Genomic DNA, 13,384 nt, shown 5'->3' with positions numbered 1-13,384 from the left:
ATGAAACATTCACAGTATCAAAACAAATAAAAAATATAATGATCATGCTAGAATCATGATGTGTTTACCCTTTTCTGGCAGGTGACACGATTGGCATACCGGACACGGTTATGGGCCTAACCCTACTGGCGGCAGGAGCCAGTACTCCTGATACAATGCTGAGTATCATTGCTGCACGTGGAGGTAAACATTTAAATCGTCTGTTGAGGGCCAGAGGGACATTTAAGTCTGTGCTAAAGTGTATGAGTCAGCCCCCTTCTGGCTCTAAACAATCGAAATGGTAGACTGAAGATCAAATATTATTATGAATTAGGCCTAATAATAAACAATTCTGTGACAATTGCTCCACGGTCGATTTCGTATACTACCCGAATCGCTAATTGCAACCCTTTATCGACCAGACACTATATGCACCTATAACCTAACCCTAACATTTATCACATTCCCAACTTTACCCCTATTTCATGTATCTTTTATGCAATAAACCCGGGGTAATTGTTGGAAGAGCAGCTGTCCGATCAGCTCACCGTTTTAGGTTACCAAGTCCAACATGATGTCAGTCATGGGAGTATAGAATCGACCTGTAAGAGACCGGTTCCATTCACCCCTTAATCTATGTTGCTAAAATAGCTCCCAACAACAGAGTTGTTACCGAACTTAAAACTAACAAGCATTAGCGATTATTAAAAAAAAAACATGCGAAAAAACATTGTTTAGTTTAAAATTTGATAAGACATTGAACAGTAACTGCTCCTGTCCTTTACAAACGGGAGCAATCAATAAATTGAAAAATAGAGGCATTATATCGGTGATCTTCCGCATACAAGAAAATCATCTCGATAGTGCAACAACTTTTAATACGGACAGTGCTCTTTGGAGTACCCTTCGATTTGACTTCCGTCCACTTTATTCGTCCACTTCATTCAAACACTTCATTTAACAAGTGTATTGCTTGATGTAAAATTAAATATTTGTTACGTAATATAGAAGCGGGTTCAGCTAGTTCATTGATTTAAAAGAAGTCCATTCGATTCTATTTCTCATGATCTACCTTTATCTAAACTATCGAATTACAATTTTTGAAGAAACAGAGGTTACGGGACTATGTTCTTAGCGTGAAGAAGGATATTCTAGATTATTTATGACTTTTATTACAATAATTTTGTTAGCGACCGCCGTATTGTCATGAGTGAAGCTGTATTTTCATGAGCGAATAAATACAATCATATCTTGATATTATTTCTATTGAAAATTATGCATTTAGAAAATTCGTTTTCAAATTACGATTTCTAGTTTTAACGCTAGATTTATTGTTTGTCAAATAATTTCATTTTGATAGGAAATGTTTTCAGTTGCTCTTAATTACAATTATACGTTTGTAAACGTGTGATCCTAATTGGTTGACACAAGGACTCAATGATGTTATGTTAACTATGAGGGATTTAGTTATGAAATGCAAAAACATATTTTGATATATATTTAAGATATTTTACATATAAAATTGAGCATCTGTCTTAAATTGATCAGAAATCATGAAAGGAACGCCCTGAACCTATTTGTGACCCATGTTTTGATTTCAACGTTATAAAACAATACATTTAAATTTCCTGCTATGCCTATTATTTCATTTGTAATTTTTTCATTTTGACATTGCCTCCGTCTTAGGGTACGGAGACATGGCCATCTCGCATTCGATCGGCAGCAATCTATTCGATATCCTCGTCGGTCTCGGGCTTCCCTGGTTTATCCAGACCGTTATCATTGACCACCGATCCACCGTCACCGTTTACAGCGGGGCGATCTCGTACATATCCATGCTCCTCCTCTTAACTGTCGTCATAGCCGTGGTGCTCATCAACGTCTGCAGGTTTAGACTAGGCAAAACGCTAGGGGTATTTTTCATTATTTTCTTCGTCATCTTCATCATGGTCTCAATTTTGTTTGAACTTAACCTTATCGTTCCCGGATTAACATTACCGCCGTGTAACTAATAACTCCCCGAGAAAAAGAACAAACTTTAATACAACGCCGGTACAAAACGGTAACGAACCGACAACAGGTCGAAGAGGAAATTGATCCCGAATAGCCGAGATTCGGTCGGTTTGACAAATGTATCATTGAAGCGATCCGTCTGTACAGAAAAGAATCATACGGGATGAAGTCATTCTTGACGAAGAAAAACAGGGATTGTCTTCATGGTGTTGGACATGATTATAATGCTACGTCATTTATGTTTCGTTAAAGGTACTGTGTCCCTTTTGCAGCCAACCTCAAATTCTGTAGAACTTTGCAGGAATTATGAATATGTCATGTATGTCCTATCTGTGAAATTTAAACGTTAGCAGTGTCCTAATATTCAAATTATGCAAGGAAACCCGTTTACTTGCTAGACTTCACTGTCAGACACTATTGAATGACTGACTGGCTTCTTTTCTTCTTTGGTAATAACATACATGAAAAGAGTTGTAAAGGGTACATGAGCATTTGTCTACATCAATAACCCACTTCTTGTGATGGCCAAGATTAAACTGATTGAATCTTTGCGCAGCATAAAACGTATGACCATTCGGTACAATTGTCTGAAAATCAAGACTATTACTTTTGGGCTCTATAGCCCTCAAGTCGATTTGACAACTAATAGTCATTATTTTCCCACTTGAAGACATTTTCAAGCCCCACCTTTTTAGGGACGTTCTAAATAAGTATTATCTTTCAAATGCAGTTGGAATTGAACTTTTTCATTTTTTTGGCCTGCAAATGGGACATAGTACCTTTAAGCCTTTATATAAATATATATATATATATATATCTCCCTCTATAGCCGTGATATAAGCTGTTGATTTTTTTTTTAATCCAGGGGATAGTTTAGCGAAATTGTCAAACTTCAAGTTCGCCGAAATCCAATGTAGAAACGCGTGTTATTTGCAATATTAGCGTTGATGGGATATCGGCGAACTTATAATTCTACATCCCAATATACCCTTCTAATTACATTAATACCAGTGTTTCATTCCAGGAATCAGAAATAACTGGGTTAAGGTCTAAATGTGTATTTACACTACGAAATGCTAGGCAAGTGGAATTAAAATTAACTTTGGTAAGGGGTTTCCTATTTCAGTCCTTTCCATACATGACTTTACTTCTGGTAAAGAATAATGTACTCTTTTATTTTTTTATCAGATGTTTCTGCACTTATTGATAAATCAAATATAAACATTCAAATAACAATAATAGTATATTGATTTACATAAAGAGTGACAACTTAAATACACACAAATAAAAAAAATGCATAATTGAAAGCTTGAAAGTATCGAGGTAAGTAATAATCAAGATAAATGCAGAGGCCAACTACCATAAGCAAGAATGCTTGAGTCGATAGATTGTCATCCAATCAAATCAAATCCAGGTATTTATAAAGTGCCAATATCTATTTGATTATCAAAGGTGCTGATGAGACTGAAAAAACTACCAAAAATGTCTGTTCATGATTCTAACTGGGAATGACAAAAAAAGCAGTGACTAATTGTAAGCAATCTGAAATAGGTATGTCTTTAGTTGAGTTCTGAAAGTGGATAACTGGTGACAAGAGCAAGGATTTGGGGAAGACCATTCCACAATCACGATCGATCGCCTAGAAGAGAGCGTGTTCGAGGACTCTCAAGCAGGTATTTCCCTGCAGATCACAAACTAGCTCGAGGGTTATAAACAGTTAACCAGTCTGACATGTACACTGGATCATATCCATGCATTGCCTTCCATGTTAAAGGTAATGCAAAGTTTTGGGAAATTTTGAAAATTGGATGGATAGTAATTCTTTAAAATTTTGATATATTTGGATGCCTCTGTAGATGTATTATAAGCACTAGAAAATTTAGCTCCTCAAACACTTCTGCTTTCGAGAAATTGAATAATCAAAAATTTACCGGTGCTCCCGGTAAATTTCAAATATTTCAAATAGCGCCTAAGGCCATTACAAGGTAGCTGCGACCATGACAATCTCAGAATATGTGGTTCTGATATATAGTTTCCAAATGAAAATAGCAAATCGGTCGATTGTAGTCAAGAAACATTGTTTTGAAATAAAGTAATATCAGTCTTGAGAGGGTGCTATACGACTTAAAGAGTTTAATATTTACAATTTCATCGCTTTAGACTCGCTTTCAACCGCGACAACGATAATTGAATATTTTAAGACTGCATATGCTTCAAATACGTTCATTTGAACCAAATTCATGACCCCATTCCAAAACTTTGTATCACCTTTAATACAAACTAGAAAATTTAATTCGTCATGGGGACGAATTAGGTGGTCTGTCTTCACTTCTTATGATAGATTTGAGAATGGAAGAAATTATATAGACATGTAAACAATGATGATCATGATAGTAATGGTGATGATGATGATGATCATGATGATGTTGATGAGGATGATTATCGTCATTATAATAATGATGATGATCACAATCATGAGCGTGATTCCGACATCTTATCGGAAAAATGAGGAATGATTTAGATAACATATAGCCTCAACTACAACATACTAAAATTTGGGAGAAAACAGTTGAATAACAACCGAGGTACTGGTCAAAACACATTGTCATGCAGATTCATGTTTTGAAAAAAGTGACCTCCCATAGACATAACACGCAAATATGACAAATTATGCATTGCCGCCTTTAATCGAATATTTCACTATGATGAGGTTATCTAAATGAAAAATAAATGCCATAATCTTAGTAGAGAATTATCTCAGCTACAACATATCAAAACCTGGGAGAAAATTGATCCCCGATAAGCGAGATAACCTCAATTAAACACAGACAAAAATGACGTTATCAACAAAATACATTTGTTTGAGTTTAGATGCCAATATGATGACTTTGTTTCACTTTGTACGAGTCAAGGTGGTATAAAATCATATCTCCAACTCATGCTTTTTTCAACCATGATATAAAAAATGGAGGTCGACGGACTATCTGAAGAGCTACTTTGATTTTTAAAATGGCATGTTTTTGATCAAATTTACATTATATTGCCCATAGCAGCACGCGCGGATTTTGAACTTTGACGCGCGCTCACAGCCCTATGAAAGATCAAGAGTGACTGAAATTAATGTAAATTGTCAATTACGGTAAGAGAAATCTAAATCATGTAAAAATTTTGAATTTGACCTTTCCCGCGCGTTGTGAGCGCGCACAACGCGCGCGGGGACACGTACGGACGGAAAATGTTGAAATGCTTAAAATGACCTGATTCGTACTCTCATTTAATAGTTAAACAAGTATAATAATCAGTATCAATAGTATCGGCCAATTTTTGACATTTTTTTTATATACTCTGATCGTGCATGATAGTAAGTTTTAATATATTTTTTGTTGTTTGTTCTGTTCTTTTGTTCTCGTTTTCATGTATGTGTGTTTTTAGGGGTAGCCTTTTATATAAGGAACTTCCCTCCTTTCTGCCTATCCCAAATGCTCTTATAAATTGCCATTGTATTTGTTATCACTTTCTTGTGTCTTTTTGTATTTATAACTCCATTCTGTTTTTGTATGTTTTAAATGTTTTTATGAAGAGTATTGAATAAACTTTGAATTGAATTGAATTGAATTAAGTGATTTTGAGCAATTATAAATCTTGACGCACGCGTACGCGCACGTCATGACGTTTATGTGACCTTCGATGACTTGACCTGAGGACCCTTGACCTGAAGTATATGTGATATGAATATGAATGACCTTTGATGACGCGTCATGAAGATATGATGGATAATGTGATTTCACAAAATGACGCCTGGATGACGTCATGAAGACTTGATGACCTTGAAAATGTTTCTGTCACGTCTCATGACGATGACCTATAACTGTGCCAAAATTGAAAGAAATTAACACAACCGATCGTGAGTTATCCTAGGAACAAAAAAGGGGGAGAAATAAAAGTAAAGAATAAATAAATAAATAAATAAATTAAAAAAATAAAGAAGAAAGAAAATTCTGACGAAATCAATAGGTGATCTGTCTACGACAGACCACCTAATAATTTTGTATTCAATTCTCTGTTTTATAGGAAGCCAGTGTCGTGCAATAAGTGAAGGGTTAATAATAGCAACTAATGTTTATGTACATGATTGTAGATTTGCCTTTTTCTACGGTGTATACATTTTGGGAGGATAACATTATAATTATGAAAGAGTGGTGTTAGGTTCATGATTAACGTTGTATAAACTGCGTTCGTTAGCTTCTGTGCCAGAATAACAAAAGCAAGAGGATATTTTAATTGAGGAATAGATCGATTGGAAAAATGGCAAATGTTACGAGTAGAGAAATATTATTGGGTCTTATTTACCCAGAGTAGCCACATCATTACTTCCAGTGGACCCTGCTATTATTTAGTATTATTACCCTGGAATTGCCAGGTGTCCATTTACACCTGGGTGGAGAGGAGCAAAAATTAATTACGGTAGGGACATTAGAGAATTAATAATATTTCCTAATTCGGATCTTTGTTTCCAGAACGAGTGTTTGATTAGAAAATTTGAAATCTTCAAACTTAAAACTATTGTATATTTATCTATATGTTATCAAGCCATATTACGATCTTATTTTTGGCAATATTCAAAATTGCTTCTGGTGCAATGGAATCATCCTTTAAGCAAATCTTCATGTATAGAGGCTGAAATATTTTTATCTTTCAGAAAATTGAATTTTGAATATTAAATACGATAATAAATGCGCTGAAAAGTTAATTACTGTGTTCAACTTCTTCTTCTTTTTCTTCTCTGTTCTCTTCTTCTTTTTCTTCTCCTTCTTCTTCTCCTTACTCTTCTCTTTTTCTTCTTCTTCTTCTTCTTCTTCTTCTTCTTCTTCTTTTTCCTCTTCCTCTTTCTCCTCCTCTTCTTCTTGTTGGCGGAGGAGGCGTTACTGGTGGTGGTGGTGATTGTGATGATTGTGATGATACCTCCCGATACATGTACACAGGGTGCAACTCTAATATTTATTTCCATTAATTCCAAAAATTCGCAATGACGGCAGTATCGAATTGTTGCTACCTTGTTTGGCGTTCAACAATAAGGGAAAGAGCAACGTCGATCTGGCGCTGCTCAGTGGCTGCCGGGCTCACGATCAATTGGGCAAAAAGAATTTCCGTTTCGGTTTAATAAAATTTGGAGTGGACTATTAGGCTATTATTATATTATACTATAGGACTTTTTTTTAATTTTTTATGTTGCATGGCCATGGGAAGAAAGTGAAAGGGGAGGGATATATAAAGAGAGAGAGAGAGAGAGAGAGAGAAGAAATGGAGACATAGAGAGAGAGAGAGAGAGAGAGAGAGCAAAGGGATGGGAGCGGAAGGTTTTAACATTCAGCAAAAGGGCATATCTATATCCACGTCACTGTTAAAACAAGGGAGGGGGGGGGGCTTAGTCACAGTACCTAATAGTAAATGAAGAAAAACATATGAATTCACACACATCTATTTTGTACGCATGGAAAAATACTGACATAGTTGCCTATAAAGTTTGAATAATCTTTTCTTACATCTTTTCATGAAATTATTGTGACAATGTGATTTATTCTTTATTTATAAAGTATATATCTACTTATAATTTTATTCATCATATTTATTGGTCAATCTTTATTGATGAGAAAAGTGCTGAGAAGATCTATCAAGAAAAAATTATATCGTCACGATCAATTCATGAAAAGCGGGAAAAAAAATATTTCAATTCTGCTGGAAACAGTGAATACATGAAATCATATATATGATTGCCTAGACCTCGAAGGTTTTGAGATGTGAAATTCTTTATAAATAAAAAGTACAATGTCACGATGACAACAATTGCTGACGTCAAGAATAGTTGACTTTTTTCCTAGAGAAAAATTGAACTATTCTTTTTCCCGCCGCCCCCCCCCCTTACACTGACAAAATTCAGCAAGCGTACGGGATTTTAAATGCCTCCAGCGGCCAACTCCCGCGGTGTCACGGCGCTTACGCCGTGCTATTTACGCTGGGCCGCAGTAACTTCACTACATTATTGCAGTACCTGTATAGCGCTAGTAAAACAAGATTCAAGATACATTGTTTCATTTGAATGTGATGTGAATGCGAGTACGGTACATATTAATACAGAAGTTTCCAAGGGATGATATAGGTGGAAGGGATATAAAACAAATATACAATGACTCATTCTCGGAACAAGCTAAAACTATTCGCAATTTACGCTGAGCTGCAGTATACGATCATGTTGATGGGATTCATTTGATTGAAGGATCGTATTTGATATTTAGTTGATATGCAACTTAGCCACTTAGCCTAGATCTGTGCTTTTTGTACAGTTCAATACCCGCTGAATACCCACAATTTCAAATCAACTTCACTTCTATTATTATACCAAAACAAATAATACAGATGAAATACACGTGGCATACGGGCACACAGCAAAATATTTATTATCATATCAATAATCACAAAGAGAGTTTGTTTGAGTTAGTTTGAGATTGAAACACCATAGTACATCACAGATATTCTAGTTCACCTCAAACCCCTTCTTATCACACATTAATATGATTGTCTCAGCATGCATTTCACTCTACGCTTTCATGTTTGTCATGAATATAATTTTGTTTAAATTTAAAATCTGACATAGTCGAGAAAGACAAATTAAGTATTGATAGCCTCAAGATAAAAGAATGAGAAATTACGACAGTGTTCATGAAATCGATAAGCGTTGAACTTTGATATTGTAAAGAGGGAAATTAATGCTGATTTTCATTAAGGCTTGTGTTTGTAGGATCTAGGCCTAAAATTAAAAATACAACTAGGGGAGACACTTTCAGTATGCCATTTTGGGTTTAGAGATCCGCTACTTAAACTCGTTGACCGGTTTTCCAGAAAACGAATGGTTTCATAAAGCGGGTATCTACAGAAAAACATCATTCGTGTACTTTGTACAATCATGAAAGATCTTTAGTATCATATACATACGAAATAACAAAGTGACTTTTATATAAATAAATGTTTACTTAGATAGAACTTTACGGGAACCTTATTTCTAACCGAGAGCCACAAAAATAAACAACATCTATTTGCATATAAAAATCAGATAAAGCTTTAGTCAAGTTAGGTTTATGGGTTGAGTAAAGACTCATTATATTCATCGCCTACAATACGTGAATTTCCTAACATCCGGAAAATGTTATAACAATTTTGATTATCTTAACACCTATACATTAAAGACAGCAAAACACTGCACATAACATCACCTCAAAATAGTATTTACATGATTGAATGGGAACAAAAATTAAAAGAAAAAATAGCGTCAAGATAAACTATAAACTATTTTCTAGATCACACTTAATGTAAAAGTCTTTAAAATTACCTCATGCAAATTTTATTCCAGAAAAAACACAAAAAAAGCTTATCTTGAAGTCAAATTATACCTTTATTACCTGAATAAGTGTCAAGTTGGCGCATTGCATAGTTAATATCATTGGAACGGATTTTGTAGACACAAAATGTCACTTTTAATGACGTAACATCTTTCATCACAGCGTAAAAAACTAATAAAATCTCTTATCATATTAGTAGTTCATGAGCTCTTTTCTCAGTATACTAGGTTAGAACATTTAATTGGATCATCAGTTGAATTATACTATATATGCTTGTATTGTATACAATACCATTGGCACCTTACATTGGCACACTTCAGATTAATGACGATTACAAATGCAATTGACTATTGGCCTAGGAACATTCACGAAACTAAATAGTCATAGAATATTTCCTACAAGTGATTTAATGTGCTGCAAGATTAATGCATTTTTTGTCTTCAAAAAGTCACTTATATAATGTTTCAAGCAAGGATTAAAAAAAATTGCGCATTTGCTGATTTTTGTTGGTGAAACTTCACATGGTTATCATATAATATATACTTTTTCCAGACTTATCAAACATCAAAAGACGAATGTATCTCGTTAACCCGGTGACGAGATAATTAAATACTAATATGTGGGCAAACATATTTTAAATGCTATAAGTTGGTCTACCATAAGTTGCAACTGCAAACATGAATACAATACGTTTCATCAGAATAACTATTTTGTATTATTCAGTAAAACTTATAATAAATATTTGAAAGCCTCTATCGAGTCACAAGGTTTCTCAAAATACGGTTGGACGGATTATGGGGGTGGGGAGGGGTGAAGAAGGAATTATTAAACTATAATCCTTATCCTATCAACTGCAGTCATAGACCACTGTGTTTGCAATAATTCAAAGCCTTTTTACAAACGAAATGTTTCCCAAATTAGGGACGGGACGGAGAATTGGGATATGTACTTATTCAACGGGCGTCATGGCTCTATCCATTGGAGTTTGGGCCCTACTATCATTCTGAACATCCTTTATGATGGTATCAATATGGGGTCCATCAGGAGGGGGTGATGGGGATCCAGGAAGGTCTGCAACGTCCATGATAGGCTCTTGAGAAGCAGGTGCCGAAGCTGGGGCAGCGACCACTTGAACAGTATGGGTTGGGTGGGCCGGTGCTGTTGGTGGGGCATTGAATGCCTGAAATGCAAGAAATGAGGTATCAAGAGGTAGTGGATAAAGAAAACAAATGACACTTTAAAAAAGGGATGAGTAAGAGAGTAGGCTACATACACAGTTTAAAAAAGAAGAAATAGAATGATATAATGAATGGATTGAACAAAATGAATTTATCAGTTTAGTTACATATAAAATATATATAGAATATTTTTGCTCTTTTACTTCCATTATATTATATATTTCAACCAGTCTCGGACACACTGAAGCTTTTTGTCTTCTACCCATCATTCCTATCAGAGTATGCATGAATTAACACGAAGATCCATTACACATTCTTGACACGAATGTTTTTTCTCAAGCTTTAAAAACTGTACATTTAAAAAAATGAATGAATAAATATATAAAATAAAAAAAACCCAAACAGATAAGTGAATAAAACATAATTTTATGCTTTGTCATCAATCAGAAATAATGTTATGAAACGTTAACTAATAAGCCTACCTGGTTCGCAGATTCAACAGGAGCGAGTCCATCGGCGGTGCTGGTCCCATTCCTGGCACCATTGCCGTTCGAGTTCTCGATATCAGCATTACCGACCTTGGAGGACTTCTTCGACATCACGACCACGATGGCGATGATAATAATTAGGATCAAAACGACAGATATGACCACGGCAATGACGATGATGACGGTAGAACTTAGACCACTGCTGCCGCTCTCACCTGTTTAGAATATAAAATGTATTGAAACGATCATTTATCTCGCTTTGGAATCTTTCAAAAATATAAGTAATATTAGGATTAGAATGATTTTTCTTCTTTAATCGAGCAAACTTAGAACTAAATCGCTTCCAGTTATTATTCAATGATATGAGATGGCACTTAGAACTGACATAACGTCTTTTAATTTCTACTTCTTTAAAAAAAAAAAAAATAATGTTATGAATGATTATCGATGTGTTTCTAGTTTAGGTTATTAACCGCAGGCCCACAAAATGAAAGGAACTAGTATGGCAACATGTCATAATTTGTCAAATAATCGTCTTACTCAGCATACTCAACGAAGTTGTAAAGCACCCTACACATGGATTATAATATTAAAGTTGTACTTACTGATTTCCGTTGTCGCAGTCGAGGCTACTGCATCTGAAAAAAGAAGATATTATCAAGATTATGAATAATCACAATGATCTACAAGTAAATCTAATAATAAATTTTAAATATTTCGAAAAACATCACCATTAAGATATCCTATCTTGCTGCTAAACGATAAATTAACTGAGACCTGATAGTTATAGATGAAACCTATGCGCAGCACAATTCGTAGGTATATTACAAGTATTTCAAAGAAACAACAGAAAATACAACAATCATTAAAACAGCATACCGGTAGAAGTACTGGCGTCATCAACTATCGTGGTAGCCATCATAATCGTAGTAGGAGAATCAACAGCGATCAGGGTGAAGGCTGAAAGATGAGTAGTTTGGCACTCAGACAAGACCGAGGAGTGGTAGACGGTCGTAAGTCCATCCTGGCTCCAAGAGCTGCTGCTAGTGTCCCACCAATAGCAGTCATAGACTTTGTCGGATTGGAGGCGTGAAGCGGTCATGTTGATTGATATGGGGCTGCTCAGTCCAGTAATACTCAACTCAGAATCTACCAAAGTAAAGCAGGTCAATTTTATTACATTATGATGAACATAAACATATCATTTTCAATTTCATGTATATCACGTATTGCAAAAGAAACACTGTCCCTATTTGTTACTAAAGAGTATTGTGTTTAACTCCGCCAACACTTTACTAGCGCACAGTGGATTTCAAGGGATAATCGATTCGGGTGCAAATTGTAAGAAGTGAGTCAGACATAATGCTTTGGATAAAAACACACACATCACATCAAGCAAGGGTTCGAAACTTCAACCTCTTAATTGAAAGTCAAGTTAATGAATCTATATATTATGGTACTCCTCTGTTATAAATCGTTAATACTTTTGATAGATGTGTTACTAATCATCAATATTGCATAGAAATAAAGCAATTTTCAAATAGGTGTGTTATTTAATCACATGTTATCACTATTTTACTAGTATCACATTACATTATACAATATTAGATGATAACGTTTCTGATATATAAGAATGCAACAATAATTTGAATTATACATTCTTCATGTTCTCCGGTATATTCAGATATCTCTTGTTGACGATTTCAAGAAAATCAAAGATTCATTTATAAAATTGGAATCTAATGACTTACTGTCACTCGGGTCAAGCAGATCGATTTCAAGGATAGAAGATGCTCTGTTCGCCTTATCCTCGTCCGTAGTCGAGTAGTAATCAACCTCGTCGTCGTACTGCGTAAACATGATCTGAACACCAGAACAAGTGCTTCCAGAAGCACACGACCAACTTGCACCATATCTATAAATACATAGAAAAATACACAAGAAAGACAAAAGGGTGATAATCATTTTTTTACAGTTTCAGAAAGGAGGTTATTTCAATCTTTTGAAAACTATAAATGTGTACAAGAAACTTTTAATTTTGACTATCGTCTTAGGGAAGATCCTTCCCCTTCATATCACCCCTTTACTCCTATAATGTCATAGGCAATGTCTCCATTTCTTGGCAGTGATGCTAAAAGACAACCATAACAATAACAAAAAACAGAACCTTTATCATTAAGTGGAAAGAGAGAGAAAAAGTGTGTGTGTGTGGGGGGGGGGAGAGTGTGAGAGAGAGACTATTTACAAAATGACAGATAGAGAAACCGAGAGAGAGAGAGAGAAAGAGAGAGAGAGGGGGAGAATGAGAAATGGAAAAATGGAAAGAGAAGGA

General features: G+C 35.1%; 2 protein-coding genes across 6 annotated transcripts in view; one reads left to right on the top strand and one right to left on the bottom strand.

Moving 5' to 3' along the window:
- Positions 1–2,310, top strand: part of LOC580359 (sodium/potassium/calcium exchanger 4) — a 28,918-nt gene extending 26,608 nt beyond the window's left edge. For both annotated transcript variants that reach the window (XM_011673702.2, XM_030977259.1), the window contains exons 8-9: positions 82–183; positions 1,666–2,310. In XM_011673702.2, the coding sequence (XP_011672004.2) occupies positions 82–183; positions 1,666–1,991 (428 nt within the window). In that variant the 3' untranslated portion in view covers positions 1,992–2,310. The remainder of the gene's footprint in view (positions 1–81; positions 184–1,665) is intronic.
- Positions 2,311–8,423: 6,113 nt separating this feature from the next.
- REJ8 (receptor for egg jelly 8) overlaps positions 8,424–13,384 on the bottom strand; it is a 45,534-nt gene continuing 40,573 nt past the window's right edge. For 2 of the 4 annotated variants that reach the window (XM_030976262.1, XM_030976263.1), the window contains 5 exons: positions 12,804–12,967; positions 11,932–12,201; positions 11,658–11,690; positions 11,047–11,267; positions 8,424–10,566 (listed from right to left, as the gene is read on the bottom strand). In XM_030976262.1, the coding sequence (XP_030832122.1) occupies positions 10,336–10,566; positions 11,047–11,267; positions 11,658–11,690; positions 11,932–12,201; positions 12,804–12,967 (919 nt within the window). In that variant the 3' untranslated portion in view covers positions 8,424–10,335. 4 annotated transcript variants of the gene reach the window in all.

The sequence above is a fragment of the Strongylocentrotus purpuratus genome, unplaced genomic scaffold (genome assembly GCF_000002235.5).
Source record: "Strongylocentrotus purpuratus isolate Spur 01 unplaced genomic scaffold, Spur_5.0 spur5_scaffold_9, whole genome shotgun sequence".
NCBI lineage: Eukaryota > Metazoa > Echinodermata > Echinoidea > Camarodonta > Strongylocentrotidae > Strongylocentrotus > Strongylocentrotus purpuratus.
Note: the sequence above shows the minus strand (reverse complement) of the source record. Positions and strands in the feature narration are given on the sequence as shown.